We start from the raw sequence: 20,195 nt of genomic DNA, 5'->3' as shown, positions 1-20,195 counted from the left end.
CATTTTCCAGTTTTCTTCAGTTTTTTTATGATAGTGTGTGAGATAGTATGGTAGATCTGTAAATTCATCAAAAATGAAAATAATCTTAAGAATGAGTGAGCGTGTTAACATTTAGCTCAAAGCACCTATGTACAGCTTCAAATAGTCACCATTATGGCTGTACCCGCTTATATTAGTTTATCCCAAACTGATGAGCTTCTAGAAGAATATCCACCAGAAGAATATATCAATGATTAGAGGATTTATGTCACCACAGGATTTGGATAAACTTGTCCATGCATTTATCTTCAATAGACTCGACTATTGTAACGGTGTGTTTACAGGTGTCTGTAAAAAGTCAATCAGAACGCTGCAGCTCGAGTCCTCGCTAAGACCAAGAAAGTGGACCACATCACTCCAGTTCTGAAGTCTTAACGCCGGCTTCCTGTCGAACAAAGAATCAACTTTAAAATCCCGCTGTTGGTTCATAAAGCACTGAATGGTTTAGGGCCAAAATGCATTTCTGATCTTCTGCTACCTTATGAACCATCCAGACCCCTCAGATCGTCTGGGACGGGTTTCCTTTCTGTTCCCAGAGTCAGAACTAAACATGAGGAAGCAGCGTTCAGTTTTTATGCTCCACATATCTGGAACAAACTCCCAGAAACCTACAGGTCTGCTACAATCCTCACCTCATTTAAACCAAGACTGAAGACATTTCTGTTTGCTGCCTTTCACTGAACCAGATTTGAGGATGTCTTAAACTGCACTGTAACTTTTATCCTATTTTTTAGCTTGCTTAATGTTTTAATCACTATTATTAATTGTTTTTAAATGTCCTTTTGTTTTGCCTTATGTTTTGATGCTTTTATGTGAAGCACTTTGAATTGCCTTGTTGTTGAAATGTGCTATACATATAAACTTGCCTTGCCTTGCCTAATGTAGAAATTGAACCGAGAGTTTAAATTCACTCTGTGGCCTCAGAGAAACAGCAGGTGTCTGCATAATTGCCACGCAACCTCCAACACACCACTGATGGGCCACAGAACAAAAATGCTAATTGAATAAAGAAAAGATCCCAGAGACCCATTTATTATACAATAAAGTTGCTTAACAATCACGCACAGCAATGATTTATCGGATAAACAATAATTACGCTGTTTGTGCAAAGACGTACATTGTTCTGGAGCTCAGTCAATGTGACAGACTCATATGTGACAAATCACGAGTGCACACACGCACACACAAACACATCAACTACGTGCTGTAACTCCCACGCCGCTGCTTTGTGTTGAAGATCATGAACAGACCAGTGTTATCCAAAATAATAGACTGAACAGAACGCAGTATGGTTCAAATCTAAAACCCAGCAGGTTCTCTCGACACTGATGTGTAAGGTCATGACATTACAAACTGCGACATTGAAGCACAACAATTCTGAATAAAAATACTTGTCCTTGACTGCCATCACTCTCCGATCAAAGGATTTAGCTCTGGGTGGCACACTCACTATGCAGGCTGCTTTAAACTAAATCCTTTGAAAGGCTGGCTCTATTCACATTCTTTCCAAACATGAAAAACAGAAATCCTTCTACTGACACAGTAAATATTACTTTAGATGGACCGCGACTCTTTCTTGCAGGGTCTTATCTACAGTATGTGGATATAAAACATACCTGGCACACAAACACTTCCAATCCTTATTTACTCTTCTTTCGACAGCAAGAAATATTCAGTCATCAACAAATATTCAACTTTTTAAAACACTGTTTTACACACTTTCCTTTTGAATTCGTTTTATTTATTAAAATTTGACAGTAAATTTCTTTGAATAAATTAAAAAAAAAAAAAAAAAAGTTTAAGACAAGATACTGTACTGTTTGTAAGTTAAAACTGTTGGAAACTGATTTTTTTTTTTTTTTGTAGGCAGTTGTTTAACATGCAGCAGTTTATGAGTGTTAGTCATACGTTATATTGAGGCTGACAAAGGCCAGAGAGCCAAATGACAAACATGTGGAAGAAAGATATGTGTGTGAGTCGATCTGCAGAGAGTGGAGTCTCATGTTTACTGAGTTGTGTGAGAGATGGTGGTCTGGAATGCGAAGGTGATGTGGTTTCGTGCGTGATCGAGGTACGGGTCTGAGAAAGTGTATGTGTCACCAGAGAAATGCCTCCACTGCATGAGCTCGGACATGCTGAGATGCTTCTGCGCCACCCCCTTACGGTCACCTTGGCGACCCAGCTGGCACGGCCTGTCAGAAACCTGCTCCTCCTTTTCTACGACGGCTGAGAAGGAAGACAAAAGTGAGCCGAGTGCGTGAAGCGAGTCTCAGTGTAGTCGTGTAGTGGTGTCAGTGCCTGTGGGATACCTACCGCTGACTGTGCCGTCCATGCTGCAGCCACAGTTCAACAGGTCATGAGTTAGAGAGGGCGTGTCCGCCAGGCTGAAAAGATCTTGAAGTTCACGGGTGGAAAAACTTGTGTGCTCCGCCCCTTTCCCCAGGTCAACCACGGTCCCAGAGAGCCCCTGTTTGGACACCTGTCTCTGAAATATGCGCTCCTCAATGGTACCTGAGAGGAAGTAACACAGACCCAGTAATAAAACTTCAAATCAGTCTGGATATTCTGAATTTTCTGGCACACCGTGTGTGATTATAAATTCTTGCCTGCAGTGAGAAGTCTGTAAATGTGCACAGTCTTCTTCTGTCCATCTCTCCACACTCGGGCCATGGCCTGCACACAGAAGACAAGAAGGTGGAGAATGACACATGTACAGGATAGTTTACGGTGCCATCTGGTGGATATGCATGTACTGTACATGAGGGTGCTTTCACACTAAAACAGTACAGTAGAGTTAGAGCTTTTTGTGATTATGATTATAAATACTTGATTTTGCGGCCACTTTTCAAAAAAATTGCGATGCAATTTGTAGAGTTTTATGTGGTAAAAATGCAGTCATTTTTCAAAATTGCACACTCCTGCTAATATTTTGGAAATTGTTTGAATTTGCAATTATTATTGCAGTTGAAAGATTCCAATTTCCTAATAGGACTGACCAATAGCTGAATTAATTGATGCACGGTCGCAGACGGTCACCGATTTCTTACAACAAACCAAGAACTTTCAACGAGAAGTCACATTGACTGACAGTTAACTTACCGATGAGACAGTTGTGGTGACGTGAGCAGGAATATTTAATTACATCAAAATCTGGTGACTGACAGGAGGTCATGCAGCCCTTTATTGTGTTTTATGTGTTTGAGGATTCTAGTTTTACGCTAAATTAACATATCGATGATCATAAAATTCACTTTGTACCGTTTTGCTTCCGAATTTAGTGGAGATTGACCAATAGTTGGATCAACAACTTTCACATCAGCCTAAAGAAACCAAACCCAACAGACTAACGTACCAGAATCGTTTTTGAAGTAACCCAACAGGATCAAAGTCCACTGAATATGTGTCTTACGGCAAGATAGAAGAGAATATAAACAACACATCTGGGTCAAAGAAAACAGTGACACAGGCTTTGAACTCTGTAGGATGCTATGATTGTGTTGCTTTACCTGAATGTCATTGGCAGGGTTCCAGTCGATATCGTACAGCACCAGGTGGGAAGCCCCGATCAGATTAAGTCCCACCCCGCCTGCTTTAGAACTCAGCAGAAACAGGAAGTTCTGAGAATAGGGACTGTTGAAAGCATCAACCAGTCGTTGTCTCTGGCTGGTGGGGGTGTGTCCGTCCAGTCGACAGAAGGTGTAGCCCACGTGCACACACAGGTCCTGGAGCAGATCCAGTGTCTGAGTGTAGTTGGACACTACAATCACCCTGCAGGGGCCACATTCCTTGTCAAATGTGTCAAATGCTCAGTAGATAAAAACACTCATGATATTGTAAAAACCATGCACGAACGAGTAACCGAACGAACGAACGAATGAGCGCGCGCGCTCACACACACACACACACACACACACACACACACACACACACACACACACACACACACACACACACACCTGTCTGAAGGGCTTAGCTGTCTTATGGCAGTCAGCAGGTCTGAGAGAACGAGCAGTTTTCCAGAGTCATCAGTGTTGAATCCTCCTGAAGAATAGGATTCTGGGAAGAGATCAAGCAGGCCCTCGTATAATGAACTCTCCTCAGAGCCAGGATCGTTTCTGTCCTGCAAACAGAGTGGCACAGTGCCAACAGTTAGGACTGGAATTCAGCCAAACACGCACCTAAATACAGAGCTTTGAGGTAACAAATTCACTACTATGAACCATGATAAAAAAAAAAAAAAAGACAGAGGCTTCTCTCCCTCTGCTGTCCTATAAAAGAATGTCACCTTAACAGTGAGATGGAGCAGACCAGGGTGGTTACAGAGCTTCTTCAGTGCAGTGATGCAGGTCAGATGTGTGTGGCTCTGAGTGGAGCCCTGCAGGCAGGCTCTTAAGACTCCGTGACCGAGGAGGTGCTTGTAGAGCTCTCGTTGAAGAGGGGATGGCTTGCAGAACAGCGTCCAGTCGAGACGAGGAGGCAGGTAGCGGTTGATGATCTCCTGCGTCCGCCTCAGGATGAACATGCCCGTCAGGCGAGAGAGTTCAGCTGCTCGCTCCTCTCCCAAAAGTCTCTCCTCCTGTTTGCAGAAGCAGATAAAAGATCGGGTTTAATAAGAGGTATTGTTGTTTCTGTGAAGTAACTACACCGGGAAGAAAAAGCAAGAAGGAAGAGATACAAAAAAATGACCTCTGTGGAAGATGGCTGTCTGGAGCGCAGGATTGGTTCCTCATACACTTTCCTATAAGCAGTTGACGACCCGAGGATCCCCGGATTAACAAACTCTATAATTGCGTAAAACTCCTGCAGGTCGTTCTGGACTGGCGTGCCTTCAAATCAAAAAGACATCTTTTTACAAAACCACTAAAGTGAGTTGTCAGACAGAGCCTTCTTTCAGTCACAAGCGCCTACCTGTAAGTATGACTCTGCGGTGACAGCTGAGGCTGCTGAGAGCTGAGGATGTTTTGATGGTGCTGTTCTTCAATCTGTGACCTTCATCACAGATTACAAGACCAAACTCCACTTTCTGTACCTGAAAACAGAAGGAAAATATTAAATAAAAGCACAAAGGCGATATGAGCACATTTATCTGTAAAAGGCAAATAAATGTGCATCGTGAGGCCCGACGTGAACGTACCTGCTCCAGGCAGCGCAGCAGCATTTCATAGCTGATCACAAGAACGCTGTGCAGAGGGGATAACACAAACTGCTCTATCCTGTGGTCCTAAACGTATGTCAATAAAAAAAAATTATATTAATGACTTGGTACATTAAAGTAAATTAATAATTGCGATACTCTTTTAATGTTTTTAAGTTCTTTATAAAAAGACAGTAAAGCATGAAAAGCCAAAAATCAAAGTAAAATAACAAATAAGTTAAACAGCAAGTTAAAAATAGAAAAACAAAAAAGCAGTCACAAAATACAAAACAATTTGACAAAATGCATGTTTAAAAAAAGGTTTTAATTTAAGATAAAGGAGATGGATTAAGAGCATCTTTCATACTCCATAGAGAGCTTATAATACAATGTCTGTTACAGAACATCACCTCTATGGAAGTATCTCTCCCAGGAATCCTACATTATTGCTCTGTGTGTCCATGTTGTGGCTTCTTTACTGTTTTTTGGCATCTCCATGTCATTTATTGCTGTACAGTAAATGTAATGCACGGTGAGCTTAAGTTTAATGAAATATGTTTTATAAATAAGATTGCCTTGCAACAGAAACTGAACTTAGACTTTCCCATCTATTAGAAATGCCTTTTCTTACTCTGCCATCATGTTGCTTGACCTTCCTATGACCTTCTTGTGAATGTTAAAAAAAAAAAAAAAAAAAAAAAAAAAAAAATTCCCTTCCTGACCTGATCTACAGTGAAAACGCTGATCCTCTCACGGCCCAGCCACTTGTTGAACTCCGCTCCCCAGTTCTGCACCAGGCTGCCAGGTGTAACCACAAGGACACGCTTAGCAACTTGTTTCCCACCATAAGGTCCCTGTTTGAGCAACGTCCAGCAGAGGGCCACGCTCTGCAGAGTCTTTCCCAAACCCATCTCATCAGCCAGGATGGCGCCGAAGCGACCCACAGCTCTGAAGCACAAAAACGTAAAAATGTAACCATTGGGAATCCCAATAGAGGCTATTGATTATTTTCCAACTTCTATAACAGGTTTGTGACACAACATTTGATAACATATGTCACCTCATGCCCATGACACACTCATAGAGGAAGAGCAGGCCGTCCCTCTGGTGGGGTCGAAGGTGTGTGGTCAGGTATGGGTCAACCACAACATCAACCACAGGAAGCCCTGACTTGTTATTAGACCACTGATGGTTGGGAGAGGGCCGAGGCATCACCAGCGCACCTAAAAAAAAACATCACAAAAAATTTATATTTTGCCAATTTGTCAAATTGTTGCATCATCACAAACAACAAATACCACAGCAGGCAACATACGAAAATGACATTATGTCGTTTCCTACAAGCAAGGTAGCTTCTGATTGAGTTCACATACCTGCAGCTAGCGGGTCATGACGAGGTCTCAAGCTTTGTTCCTCGTCTGGTTTGGTTCCTGGATGCTCTGCTCTGCCAGACATCGTCGGGGGACAGAAAGGTTTGGATGCCAAGCGACGAGTGGGAGGTGGAGCAGACGCTTTATGGGACTCCTCCTGCTCTGTTGGGACCTCCTGGAAACAACGACCGCTGGCAAAGTTCTCCGCAGAAATGACCCCCATCACCTCCACCTCCTTCCCACCAATCATCAGAGTCTCTCCCTCAGACAACGAGGCCAGCTCTGACACCTTGTAGCCGCTACCTACAACACAAACATGCACAACTGTCAGGACCGTGTACACTGGAGGAAATGTTCGAGTACTGGTCTCTTTAGCACGTTAGTATATATCGCTAATCTAGAAGGGAGACTCAGTTAAAAGTTTGGAAGCCAGTTTCAATTAGTTTATGAATATTTGAATTTCTATATGTACATATCTATCCTAATAGAGAACACCCATAGAAACAGACAGCCAAAAAATAGAGGACATATTAATGACCTAAATGTCCTAAATCTCAGAATTTACTGGTCAGAACTACTGAGTGTGCACTATAGGGAGCAGTGAATGAGTGAACAAGGGCTGATCTCAGATGGCTGACCTGGCTGTGATGTGGTGTGTAGATGCACACTTCTTACACCTCAACGTTACGGTTGGGTGTGGTTAAAGGTGCACAGAGTACTCATAGCCACACCTAACACTGATGCTTGGTGTGATCATAGGACACTAGATACGTTCCACTGTAGCACAAGACCACTCATTCATATGAATTTCTTGTAAACATGTGTTCACCTTTAATGGCAAACAGGAGATGCAGTTAGACCGTTTATCAGTCAAAATTACACATTCATTGACATTTTTTTTTTTTTAAATAAAATAAAACCTGAGCGTCTCCACCTCACCCTTTCCAATATCCTTCCCCTCCATGTCTTTAAGTGTGACTGTGCGTCCTCTTGTAACCAGCACGGCATCACCCTCCCAGCGCTTATGTTTCTTCTTACTGGCCTTACACCACACCACGCTGAAATAGCGCTCTCCGTCCTGACCGCAGACAGAGCCTGCAGCTCCAGACACACAGGCCGACCTTTCAGGAGGCTGAGGGGTCTGAGGAGAGCCATGAGTGGGCTGAGGGCCGCCATTCAGTCCTGTAACACAAAGACATAAAACACAGTGAAAAACCAACAGAATGTGGCGAGACAGAAGTCAAAGAAGTCGCCAGCAGGGGTCACTGCTGCACCAAGTCTTCAACAAGGAAGAAAGTCCCCTTACATACTATACATCCATGCTGCTGTACATTACATACAGTGCATTCACCGGTCTGGTTAGAAACAAAAATATCCAACATGTCTGACGTGCACAGAATAAAGACAGTTTTACAACACGCAACAATGCCACTGGTAGCTGATCTGGTATCACATGATGCTTGCTTATCATCACTTTATAACAATGATTAAAAAATTAAGAAACGGGGACGTCGGTTTGACTAAAAAATAAACACAAGACCAGCAGAATATTAACCTTCTTTTTTTTAATAGAAAGAAGCGAACATTTGTACAAACTGTAAAAGAAACTGACAACACTTGTATACCAACATTACAATACAATCAATGTTGTACTCACATACATTAAATAATATAAAATAACCAACACCACCTCTCCCTTCTTTTGTTCACTCATCTTGGCCATCAATTCAGCAACTAGACAGAATTTCAGACTCGAACATTTCTGACGCATTCTCACCTTAGTTCACAGAATTTGTTATTATTAGTACATTAAGTTATTCAAAAGTTGAACTTGTGCTCCATTCCTGATATGTTTGAAATTTTCTACTGTCGTGTTCCTTTGAAGAGAACTAGAGTGTTTCTGCTTCTTTTAAAACCACCATAATTAAAAACACCTTTACAAACCAGGTTTGTTCAGCAGGAGCTTGAACAACAGAGGTCAGATGAGGTGGACATTTTCGTCACAAAAAGAACACTTACCAATCCTGCCGTTATAAACTGGGCACTCTCACATTCCCGTATACTATTAGAATAGATGATATCACCATATTTTTTTTCCAACAATCTTAGATAATAACAAATTCAAACATTTCTATAGTTCAACTTTTGGTGGCAGATCGAAGCAGGAAAAGCACCAGTAAGGTAGATTTCAGTCAATACTACAAATATTCCCTCCCAATATTTGGATGTTGACATGTATTTTACCCATTCTGGCCTGTCACAGTGTCTCTGCCTCTTTCAGCGAGTGTGGGAATGATGATACATTTTTAACACTGACAAGCACAAACAGAGACCCATGGCAACATAATACAACTAAATTATCCTGCAATAAGCAAAAAGGCGATGCATGTCTGTACGAGGCACTATGTTTCTCCATTCCAACAAAAAACTGATGAGTGTGATTCCTCCAGAGCTGCTTTAAACTCCTCAGAGACTCTCCCTTTCTCAAACTGGCGCAGACGTGCGTGCTCATACTCGTTATAGGGGAATTGGCAATCCGTGTCTGAGTCGGGCAGCCTTTAGTTTCTCCACTTTGATCTTGGCTTTCAGAAGTTCTTCCTCCAGTTCCTGTTTCCTCTTCAGCCCCTCCCTCTTCTCCTCCAGGTACAGGGCAACCTTCTTGTGATTGGCTAACACCAGCTCGTGCTCCTCTTTGGCCAGGTGCAGAGGGCGAAATCTGTCCGGCTCGTGGTGTGGGTAGATGTCGTTGGGGTAGAGGTCGTGGCCTAAGGGCAGCGGCGACGTCGAGAGGGGGATGTTAATGGACGAAGGAGCGGGAGACAAGGAAGCTTCGTAGTCGTGGATGCTGCCCAAGTCCTGGTCCTCCTCCTGCTCCTGGCCTCCGTCCAGCCTTGGCCCTGTGTGCGTGGAGAGGATGGGGAGGTCTGGCGGTGGTTTTACATCCTCTTCAGGGTCCAGCTGGACCACCTCGTGGGGGATACTTGGGACAGCTGCTGAGTAATCCTGGAGTCCGGCCAGAGAGGAGCTGCTGCCAGGATGCTCAATGGGAGAGTTGTGCTTGCTGTATATTAATCTACAAATGGAAAAGGGGATAACAATGAGCGGGCCTTGAGTGCTCAAACAGCATTTACTGTATGTCTACATCGTGTTATTGTGAACAGTGTAGAGTCCTCTATTGGTGATATTGTACATTAAATCAATCAAAAGATTAAGTGACTGATCGGAGTAGACTGAGAGGAAATTAAAGGATTTGCCAACAAGACTCACAGTTGACAATATCCGGTTGCTTTTCTTTAGTGTCTGTCCCCAATGTTGTAGCAGTAAAAGTTGAGAATTTTTAGCACGATATTTCATGATTTAATGGTTTATTGCCTTCTGTATATTCTTCTAAATTGGTGTTTCTCACTTTTAGTAGCACTGAGAAGTTGAGCCAAACGTGATTGTAATAAAAATTCACTTTAAGATTCACCGGAGAGTAAATCAGGCAGATGAATCAATATCAAAACAAGGTTTTTATGTGAATGTGCTAGAACAAACTGCTACAGAGTGAATGATGGCAGGACATCCAGTATTTTCCTGTTGAGCCTGACGATGCACTGGGTGTGTAATCTGATTGGGTTTGGGAGCAGCCCGTCCTCTACCTCCTCCTGTAAGGGTTGAATCAGTGTCACATAACAACACCGTTTGGAACTAAGCATGACTGTCTGCGCTCACTAATCTCTGCTGTGTTTTCCTGTCTCTTCTGTATTAAAATGTGTGTCTGTGCTCGGAGGTGTGGGCCACACTGTACCTGCGCAGTGCCTGGTCCTTTTCGTGGATGGGCACATGGTGAAACAGGTGAGGGATCATCTCCATAATTCTCCTGGTTGGCTCAGAGATGCTTCCTCTGTACTCGGGCTGGGCGTGTCTCCGCTGCATCACTTCCTGTTTGGCTGACTCTTTCAGTCTCTTGTAGAGGGTCCGGAGGCCCTGGGCGGTGCGGTGGGGTCTGTCCCCTCCCAGGGCGTTGTACTGCTCGGCCACAGTGTCCCAACACTTGTTCTTGTCCACGATGACCGCATGCTTGTTGGTGTGCTCCTCCAGGATGCGGATGTGAGGACGGACCAGCTTCAACAGGTCCAGCTTCTCAGAAAGGGTGAAGTTGGAGGAGCGAGCTTTACCCACCATGCTGGACAGAAACACAGAGCTGGACGCCATCTTATAGCATAGCGGGCTCACAAAGACCAAGTCAGGCCTATGACGGTCACCCCTCAGTAACAACACTTAGTGCTGTGGCTCCTCACTCTTCCCACCTGTCTTTTTCTGTCCCTGCTGCTCTCTTCTCTTGGTCCACGGTGACACACTCACACTGGTCTAACTGTCATACATGTCTCATTTGCCATCTCTTCTTCTTCTCTAAATCAAACATAGACTATGACTAACAAGTGCATGGATTCACACACTACTCCTGGGTTCCCTCTCAGCTACGTTGCACAACAAAAACAGGCTGTGCTGCACACAATAAGAATCAGGCTTAACTAGGCCAGCCTCGTTTAGGCCCCCGCCTACCGCGGAGGGCTTTGGATGAATTCCTCCCAGCTTAGGCTGACGTAGCTAAGCCGCTTAAGCCTAGCCCGACCTACTTACAGCTCGGTCTCTCTAAACCCAAAACCAAGCACAGCACAGCCACACTGTCTCTGCAACATAACAAGAGGGCGGCCACAGAGGGGCTACGCTCTGCACAAGGTGGGGAAAACAGTTTTCAAACACCACATTACAGGTTATTACTGGTCAGCAGTCTATTTTCCTCAAGTGAGGGACGCTTTGAAATAGCGCTGGTTTAACTAACTGAGTGGGGGAGGGGTTTGGGAGCGCGCTGCGCATGCCCGTGTAAGCGGCGCTTCTACCCATGTTGTTTAGTGGATGCAGACAATAAATCTCAACTCTGCATCACAAACACCGACTCAACCGATTAAAACACGTGTTCAGGGCGCGTGTGAAAACCGTGCCGAGCCAAACGCACAGGGCGCGTGTGCCGCGTATTTTCAGGAAGGAAAACAGAGGCACTAGTTGCTCCTGCAAGAGGAGCGGCGGTGGCTCACTGATCCTGAGCACAGTCCTAATCTGGTCGGCGCTGCCACTGCGCTACCCCGCTAATTTACATAATGCTGGACCTGCTGTCACTCAGCTTCAACCCGCCTGGTTTAACATCCATCCTCAGTGTGTCGCTATTATTAGACACAGGCAGGACAGGCGCTGCGAAATGAGAGTCACTCCTGTCGGCGTCAAGTCTTTGTGTGCGTAAAATTGCAAACCAAACAAAGGAATAAGGGGAGCAATTTTCCACCGTTTTGTAATGAACGTGTTTCATGGCGTGAACGCAACATCAACCCGGTGTGTGAGGCTGTGGGTATGTTTCACAATGAACTGCGTTGTGCAAGAATAAAAATAACACGTGGTTTTGTGATGGAGCGGATAGTCTTTGTGTTGACTTGGAGCAGACTCCGTCCAGCCTCTAAAAAAAACACACCTCGGTAAAGATCGTCTTTCTTTATTCAAATTTTACAACCAAGCACTGTCCTTAGGCAGGCAGAAATTGAATTTCCTTTTTAGTTATTTCATGTTAACAGGCAGAAATTGAATTTCCTTTTTAGTTATTGAATGTTAACAGGCAGGAATTGAATTTAATTCTTAGTTATTTCAGTTAGTTAGTTAAATGTTTGACAGAAAACTTTGACAGTACAGTACTCTGTAGTTTTTGTACTTTCAAAGTTCTACACTCGTTAGTAGGGCTGCAACTACCATCTGTCGATTATTTTCTCATTTAATCGATTACGTGTTGGGTCTTTGAAATGTCAGAAAATGGTGAAAACTGTTGACCAGTGTTTCCAAAAGCCCAAAGGGCAGCCTCAAATGTCTTTATTGTCCCAACCATCAGTCCACAACCAAAACATTTTCAGTTTATTATCATGGAGGACTAAAGGAACCAGAAAATATTCCATTTAAAATAAAATCTAAGAATTTTTGCTTATTTTTCATTAAACAGCAATCAAAATAGCTGGCCATTAATTTTTTTTTCAAACAATTAATAGATGAATTGACTGATCCTTGCAACTTCAGTTAATTAACAAATTATCAGAAAATGTATCTGAAACTATTATAGTAATCAATTAATAATTCAAGGTTTTGTTTTTGTAGCATTTTTGTCTTTTGATTTGAGAGCTGATGGTGAAGAGGCAGAGAAGGGGGAAGTGGGATACGGTATAAAATTAAAGCACTGATTGGAGCTCCGCAATTGTGACCATTTTCAAAATATTCACATTTAAGAAGTTGAAATCAGAATTTTTGCATTTTCTCAATAAAAAACAACATTTTCTAAATAGTTGGGGATTTATTTTGTGTTGACCGACTAATTGATTTATTAGCTCATTGTTGCAGCTCTACTTGTTATTATACAATTTTTTAACGTGTTCTTCGTACTTGCACCAATATGAAAAATCATATTTAAAAATTTCCAATATCACTTGGCAAAAAAGTGACATGTTCCAGTGAGAAAAATGTATGCCGTGAAAAACAGTAACAGACTGCTGAGGAATACAAAAACGACCTCAGGCCTTTTTGCATTAACAATCTTTCAAGCTTCAGGATGACCTTTTAAGTGTCAATTTGGTATCTATGTGAGCAATGTTTTGTGGACGTTCAAATGACCGTTGTCGTCCACTGTACCGGCAACAAATCTGTGTCTCACCTGCTGGTTTTTTGTCCGCTGCACGGTCTCCCGACCCGGGGTTTTGATGTTTAGTCTCGGCCTCATTTTCCTTACTCTCCGCTGCACTGAGCACACGAGCCAGAGCCCTGGACAAGGCTGGAGCAGCTTTGGGCTGGACGTTACATGCTGTGTTACTCACAGCTGGTGCTGCACAACTTCTCTGGACCTGAAAGAGGAGAGAAGGACAATAATTTAAAATGTGAGAAAGTTTGAAAGAATTATGAGCAATGGTGATAAACACTGAAGAATCAGACTGTGGGCAAGATGTTGAGGAAAAACTCACCTTATTCAGCGTATCGCCTGAAGCAGGTTTAGGAGTCAGAGACTTGGATTCAGCCAGAAGAAATGAAGCAGATGCTCCGGGTGGCATAAATCGAGGCTTTTTCACAGCATTACCCAGCAGCTGACTGGGAGCTCCTGAGCGCCGCATTCTCCCAGTGACAACACACAATAATCAAAGTCCTAAAGACAGACAGCGAAGAATAGCAGACTAGTTATTACTTGACAAGTCAATGCTCAGAAAATTATCACAGCAGTGGTCCAGAAACACCCAAAGATATATTAGGAGGTTGACAAAAAGAGAAAGTCTAATTTTCCACCTCTACTAACTAATCATTCAGCACAATGAGCAAATGTATAAATTAGTCTGGTGGGTTTCAATCGCTTCACACTCTTCCTTCAGTAATAATTATGTGTTGACTCATTTGTCCAATATACAGGTGTATATTTTACATCAGTTTAGCTTCAACTATTGTTGCATGTTACAGACCATAATATTTTGTGTGTGGTTGTATTTCATGAGGCATTAATTGATTTTTTTGTTGTTGTTGTTTTTTCTTAATTGGTAGATTTGATACACACTCAATCACTTTAACAACTTATCAGACACACATATTAAACACCGTCTTGTTGGAGTTTCACAAGTGTAATTAAAATGCAGTTTTTGCTTTTACCACATTTCATGTTACAAACTGTGAAACCAGAGTTCTGGGATCTTGTGTTGGACATTTGGCAAGATATCAACACATGCACAAGGTTGCACATGCAGATTTCGGCATCATTGAAAGTACTGACATGCATTAACGGGTTAGATAAAAAAAATAAAATAATACAAAAAATAGCAACACACATCAACATGCTAGCTTGTTAGCTACGTCGACCTATTGCATGCAGGTTAGAAAGCTAGCTAAAACGCTAACAACAACACGGTCTCAATTTGGCTTTAACATCTCGTTAAATAACGTGTGACAGCGGGACAACCGGTTGTACATACCCGGACAAGGTAAAAGTTTGACGGAAACAAACAAACTAATCGTCTTTTCTTTTCTCTCCTTTAATTCTCGGTTTCTGATTCTGTTCCGTTTCTCCCGCTGGATGATTCAAAGATTCTGATTGGTTGAGACCGTGCAGTAGGCGTGGTCAAAACGAAACGGATGCGCTTGATTTCTATACCAGTGGAAATTACTCGCTACATCCCGTACACACACCTATATGCCCTCTGAAGTTCAGCAACCCCGGTGATAAAATCGAGTTTACCTTCTATCAAACAAACTCTCCTGTCATAGCGTCATCAAGAAAAGAGCGTGTAAATGTTGGTGAAGAGTTTGAGAGATTATCTTCAGGTATTTTAGTTTTGAATATGATTGTAATTCCCTTTTGTCTTGAATACTTCTATCTAGTCTAATAGACTTACTAATAATTTATTGAAGTCACATTAATTGACTTGAACGAATTAAAATAAACAGTAGCAGTAGTAGTTATGTACATTTACTCAAGCACTGAATGATTTAACTTGCTTTAACTTTATTTGAGTATTTCAAATTATGCAAACTCCTTTTTAGATATAAATATTTGAGTAACCCTCAAAGATTTTTTTTTTTTAAAGTTTGTATTAACTTTAATTTTAAACTGTTGTTGCCATGTTAATGCATCAGTAATATAACAGTTAAGTGATAACCCATTTGAGAGCCATATGCATGATTTACACCTTTACTTTTGACATACAATGCACATTTTGCTGAAAAGTTTCACATATTTAGGTGATTTTTTTTTTTTAATTTATGACTTGTAATAAAGTATTTTTACAAGACAGTACTGCCACTTCTACTTCCTTCACCACATATTCTAATCTAACAAAGTATAACAGGAGGAGTCCAGGCGTTTGGGGTGCTCTTTGATTTTTGTGGTCATGTGTTTTCCTGCCATCTGATGTTGTGTGGTCTGTAATCCAGTCAAGGAGGGAGAGAGTGTAATCCATGTTAATCCCACATCCAGAGAGAGAGAGAGAGAGAAAAACCTAGGATAGGGTGGGTCATTAAGAGAAACAGAAACAGTTAGAGGACAGCGGTAATCTCTGAAAGGCAACGGCACAACACAGCTTTAATGGTTAGACAGTCAGGGAAGCACACGACTGCAGAATTTGGGAGTGTTTCTTTTGCTGTAATTCTGTCTGTGTCTCTGATCGGATCTGATCTCATGTGACAGCTGCCTGCTTGTATCCTGAACCTTTGTTGTCAGGGATACCTCTCCATAGAGACGCATTCCCAAAGGTATAGGGGAGGGCTTACAGAGAGGAGACCCTCACCTTGATGGAGCGAACAGAGATGATGAAGAAGGAGAGGCTCTAGCAGCTAAAGGACAAGAAGGAAGGTTACCTGTGCAGGAGCAAGTGGAGTCAAAATCTACAGAGGGAAACAAGAAGGAAAAGTTGGATGAACTGACTCATAAGGTAGGAATATTATTGTGGAAGAAAAAGGAACGAAAATAAATGAGCCAATATGGTAGCAAGATTGGACAAGCAGGTTTCGACTCAACTTTTGTCATGTGTTTTATAACCCGTATCATGTGTGTAGTTGTAGGATGGGCTATGATCTGGAGAGGTTTGTGGGCTATGTGAATGAGGGTCTGCTGTGCTGTGTTTGCCGGGACGTGTTGGAACGCCCTCTGCAGGCACCCTGTGAACACGCTTACTGCAGCGCCTGCATCAGCAGCTGGCTGGTCCATCACCACTCCTGTCCTGAGGACAGACTGACGCTGGATGTGGGCAGCCTCAAACCACTTTACAGGTCTGTCTCCTTCTCTGCAGTTGTGTCTCTTTGTTGTGATTACTCATTCTTAAGTTTCACAGACAAATTTCCTTTTATTCAGTGGGATTGTAAATGTATCTCCCTTGAAGAGCTTGTGTCTGTTGAATGACAGGTACATGCGTAACGACCTGAGCCGTCTGCAGATCCGTTGTGTCAACGCAGGGCAGGGATGTGAGGTGGTCTGCTCCCTGGAGAGCCTTCACACACATGAGGATGAGTGCGAGTTTGCCTTCATATCCTGCTCTAACACAGGTATTAAAACATCACACTGACACACAGACTGCTCCTCTGACGTGTTGATTTATTTCTGATTTTGGTAACTGTAAAGTTAAATGGTTATCCTCGTGGATTTGTATGATACAAAGGTAATTTGACACTTCTGTGTGGGTGAACAACAGGTGGCTCTTTTGTTGTCATGGCTACCCAACAAACTGGTGCACGTATGGGACTGAAAGCTCCCACAGACCTCACTCAGAGTGCACTCAGGGTCAACTTTCCATCTTTCTTTAATAAGCAATTTAAAAGCCGGTATGAGTATGTATGTACAAGCTTTTGTGCTCAAGTGACTGTGACCTGTCTTTGGCAGGTGGAGAGTACATATGTTACCACTGTGGTAGGTATTAGTGACAGTGTGTGCATGCAGTGTGCCTCTTTGCAGTGTTAAGTGCTACGGTCACTAACCGCTGCTGATATCTCTGCTGCTGTCTGATTGCTGTGAGAAGTTTATTATGTCTGGTCAAAAATGAAGCATAATGAGTGCAGTGAGGAGTATAAAAACATTTTCTTCATATTACAGTTAAAATAAGACTATTAATCCCACAGCGGGGAATTTTAGCCATCATAGCAGCTTGAGGCTACAAGTAGAAAAGATAAGTACAAAATTGGATCCATCCATCCATCATGGATACCCGCTGTATCCTGAACAGGGTCACGGGGGTGCTGGAGCCTATCCCAGCTCACATTGGGCGAAGGCAGGGTGCACCCTGGACAGGTTGCCAGTCCATCACAGGGCCAACACGTAGAGACAGACGGAAACAAAGACCATTCATTCTAAGGGCAATTTTTTCCAGAATCACCAATTTACCTGACATACATGTCTTCGGATGGTGGGAGGAAGCCGGAGTGCCCAGAGAGCCCACGCAGGCACAGGGAGAACATGCTAACTCCACACAGAAAGGCTCCAGGCTCCAGGCCGGGGTTCGAACCCAGAATCCTCTTGCTGTGAGGCAACAGCACTCTACAAATTGGATAAAAAAAAAAAAGTAAAATATGTAGAAAATAGACCTATGTATAGTATATAAACACACACAAGCTACATACATTAAATTAAACCGTTTACATGCACAAATGTACACGTTTCTAGATTATTATTGCACATGGTTTGAAGTATATAGTATATTGCACAGGATGTTGCACTTTAGTGATATGTAGAATGTTTTGTATAAATATATATAAGGATATAAAATTTCTCTCTCCTCTCTCTCTCTATATACATATATATAGTAAAACTAATGATTCTACTTTTACTTAAACATAATAGAAAGTGTTAAATATTTTTTGCAATGAAGTTAATGTTAGATAATGTGAGATTGCTGAAATAAAAAGGCATTTGTTACTTTGGTGTTTTCTTCTTGCATGTAACCATATGTAGCCAATCTTCAAGTGTTATAATTTTGCTTGAAAAACACATTCTATTTCTGTGTTTATTGTTGGTACAGTACCCGTATTCATTTTCTTTTCAAAGCCATGTCTGCAAATCAAATTTCCTCTCACAAAACGATTAAGAAAACTGTCCTGATACTTCCATATATAAACTGGTCATTTCATGTGAGGTATCTCTTTCCTCTCAGGTTGTCCTGTGCAGGTAGAGAGGCGGGGTTTAGAGGCTCACCTGTCTGAATGTAACTTCCGCAGCAGAGAGTGTCCCAACGGCTGCGGCCACACTCTCCTCTCTATCGACCAGTCTCCACATAACTGTGTGGCAGAGCTGCGCACAGAGGTGGAGATGCTCAGGTAAGTTTGTCTGGTGGTCATGAAAACTTCTCTCTCACTTAATCCTGAACTCAAAGGTTACTTTAATGTTCTTATCGTAGGTCATAACTTTGTTCTCCATACATGTTTACTGCAGGGCGGAGATGCTGTGCAAGGTGGAGGAGGTGAGACGAGAGATGGAGTCTCGGCTGGACTCGCAGAGGAGACACATGGTGCAGAAAGAGTCACATCTGAAGAACGAGGTGGAGGAGCTCAAGGTGAACTGTTAATCCCTTTTATGTATTTACTTCATTATTAACGCAGCAGTTATCAACAGAAAGAACTGAGTAGGGCTGAAAGTACAGATTTGACGCCAGTTAGTGAGAATGTTTGACCTACATTACATTTCTATTGCCTTTTAATTGTAAAGGTGTTCGCTCTTCAGTTCAATGTGAATGTCAAAAATACAGTGAATGTCACTCTTGACCTCAGTCTAAACTCAAGTTCCATTTAGTGCCTGTTCAAGAGCTTTCAGTCATATCATGTGACCTTCACCATTAGATTAAAATGCTGCCAACTGCCATCTATGTTGGCATAAAAAGCTTCAATATAACAAGACGAGGTCAAAGTCTAGTATAGGTATGACTGGATCGTGTATGAAACACTGGAGGGCTTTTTATTTGAAGAGGCTTTTTAATTTGAAAGTCATATGACATTTGGCCGACCAATGGTTTAACTTCATCACTCAGTCAGTCAGTGACAGACATTCAGGTTTCGAGGGCTGGCCTCATCAGCCCAGCAAAAAAATACATTAAAATTAATAAAAATATTAAGGGTGCGACTCGGCCCAAACCAAAAGGACCAAGTCCCTGGTTTCCCTCCTGGTCATGGACGACTATTTGCTGCATGTCATTCCCCTGCTGTCTTCCCCCATTTCCTGTCTGTTTTTCACTATCCCCATCAAATGAAAGCGAACAATGCCCAAAAATACATATTCAAAATAACAACATTAATAATTTAACACTTTAAAAGAAACCAATGCTCGGGATGATTACTTTTAATGTTTTAATGGTTTTCAATCAGTGCCAAATTGTTTCTTTTAGGCCCTAAATGCATTAATCGCCACTGTCAGTTACACAGGAAAGTATTTGATGTGCAGCACGTTGGTTCATGTCAGTGGATGTTGTGTGTGCAGGGTCAGCTGTCCCGTGTGATGTGCGACATGCGCGCTCTGTTAGGAGCAGAGCGTCTGAGGAGACAGGAGCTGGCGGAGGCAGAGCTGGAGAAGAGAGAACTGTTGGAGCTCCTCAGAGACCTGCAGCCCACCAGGAGTCAGCATCCTCCTGAACAGGGAGTCAGGGAGCAGCATCAGGGAGACCAGCAGGCATTTGAGCCAACAAGACATCTGCAGAGAGAGGCTTCTTTACATGCCTCCAGTCTGTCACTGCATTCAGCTCAGGTCATACATGCATCAGGTCCACCTCCATCCCCGCAGCTGGCAGAGGGGGTGCGCAAGGGGGGCACCCGGAGTTTGACCCTGGATTGTATCAAGAGGAAGAACCGGGAGGTGACGGTCATCTGAATACAGTGGAGCTTGAGATTAGACAAACTACAATAAATGTAATCTTTATTTTTTTATATTTAGCAATGATTTGGATGACGGCACAGAAATTAAACCATCCTGCTTGGACAGTTGCTTCTGTAGTTTTTGACATGATTTTTGATTAATTATGAGTTGAAAAATGAAAAAAAAAAAAAAAAAAAAAAATGTTAAGCTGTGGAATGAACTATATATTGTGCTTGAAAGGCAGGTATTTTTGTGTAATTCATTCCCAGCTGGGAGAGCA

At 42.5% G+C, this 20,195-nt stretch overlaps 3 protein-coding genes across 3 annotated transcripts; 1 reads left to right on the top strand and 2 right to left on the bottom strand.

Moving 5' to 3' along the window:
• Window positions 1–1,080: 1,080 nt before the first annotated feature.
• rad54b (RAD54 homolog B) lies at window positions 1,081–14,652 on the bottom strand. Its single transcript, XM_069142864.1, has 16 exons — window positions 14,565–14,652; window positions 13,575–13,753; window positions 13,271–13,457; window positions 7,483–7,725; window positions 6,547–6,846; window positions 6,234–6,396; window positions 5,896–6,121; window positions 5,174–5,260; window positions 4,948–5,068; window positions 4,726–4,865; window positions 4,325–4,615; window positions 3,996–4,159; window positions 3,546–3,807; window positions 2,646–2,712; window positions 2,353–2,550; window positions 1,081–2,265 (listed from the first exon to the last, which is right to left on the bottom strand). Exons 2-16 carry the CDS (start codon window positions 13,719–13,721, stop codon window positions 2,045–2,047), a joined length of 2,817 nt encoding a protein of 938 aa, XP_068998965.1. The 5' UTR covers window positions 13,722–13,753; window positions 14,565–14,652; the 3' UTR covers window positions 1,081–2,044.
• On the bottom strand, window positions 8,100–11,128 carry LOC138194264 (fibrinogen silencer-binding protein). The gene is made up of 2 exons (XM_069142866.1): window positions 10,334–11,128; window positions 8,100–9,616 (listed from the first exon to the last, which is right to left on the bottom strand). Exons 1-2 carry the CDS (start codon window positions 10,738–10,740, stop codon window positions 9,061–9,063), a joined length of 963 nt encoding a protein of 320 aa, XP_068998967.1. The 5' UTR covers window positions 10,741–11,128; the 3' UTR covers window positions 8,100–9,060.
• Window positions 10,319–20,139, top strand: rnf41l (ring finger protein 41, like). Its single transcript, XM_069142865.1, has 7 exons — window positions 10,319–10,380; window positions 15,809–16,019; window positions 16,144–16,356; window positions 16,490–16,629; window positions 18,228–18,390; window positions 18,506–18,626; window positions 19,544–20,139. Exons 3-7 carry the CDS (start codon window positions 16,151–16,153, stop codon window positions 19,928–19,930), a joined length of 1,017 nt encoding a protein of 338 aa, XP_068998966.1. The 5' UTR covers window positions 10,319–10,380; window positions 15,809–16,019; window positions 16,144–16,150; the 3' UTR covers window positions 19,931–20,139.
• Window positions 20,140–20,195: the final 56 nt, after the last annotated feature.

Source organism: Embiotoca jacksoni, unplaced genomic scaffold, assembly GCF_022577435.1.
Source record: "Embiotoca jacksoni isolate LCO1_2020_lvr unplaced genomic scaffold, fEmbJac1.0.p SCAF_11, whole genome shotgun sequence".
Classification (NCBI taxonomy): domain Eukaryota; kingdom Metazoa; phylum Chordata; class Actinopteri; family Embiotocidae; genus Embiotoca; species Embiotoca jacksoni.
The sequence above is the reverse complement of the archived record's forward strand: the minus strand, read 5'-3'. Positions and strand labels throughout refer to the sequence as shown.

What these genes read in the sequence shown, in the direction of transcription:
- rnf41l (XM_069142865.1), top strand. Translation starts at nt 16,151, where the DNA reads ATGGGCTATGATCTGGAGAGGTTTGTGGGCTATGTGAATGAGGGTCTG. An exon ending in ACAGAGGTGGAGATGCTCAG is followed by an intron (nt 18,391 to 18,505) that starts GTAAGTTTGTCT and finishes TGTTTACTGCAG; the next exon opens with GGCGGAGATGCTGTGCAAGG. An exon ending in ACGAGGTGGAGGAGCTCAAG is followed by an intron (nt 18,627 to 19,543) that starts GTGAACTGTTAA and finishes TTGTGTGTGCAG; the next exon opens with GGTCAGCTGTCCCGTGTGAT.
- LOC138194264 (XM_069142866.1), bottom strand. Translation starts at nt 10,740, where the DNA reads ATGGCGTCCAGCTCTGTGTTTCTGTCCAGCATGGTGGGTAAAGCTCGC. An exon ending in AAGGACCAGGCACTGCGCAG is followed by an intron (nt 9,617 to 10,333) that starts GTACAGTGTGGC and finishes TTCCATTTGTAG; the next exon opens with ATTAATATACAGCAAGCACA.
- rad54b (XM_069142864.1), bottom strand. Translation starts at nt 13,721, where the DNA reads ATGCGGCGCTCAGGAGCTCCCAGTCAGCTGCTGGGTAATGCTGTGAAA. An exon ending in GCGTTTTCACTGTAGATCAG is followed by an intron (nt 5,261 to 5,895) that starts GTCAGGAAGGGA and finishes ACATACGTTTAG; the next exon opens with GACCACAGGATAGAGCAGTT. An exon ending in CCGCAGAGTCATACTTACAG is followed by an intron (nt 4,866 to 4,947) that starts GTAGGCGCTTGT and finishes TTTGATTTGAAG; the next exon opens with GCACGCCAGTCCAGAACGAC.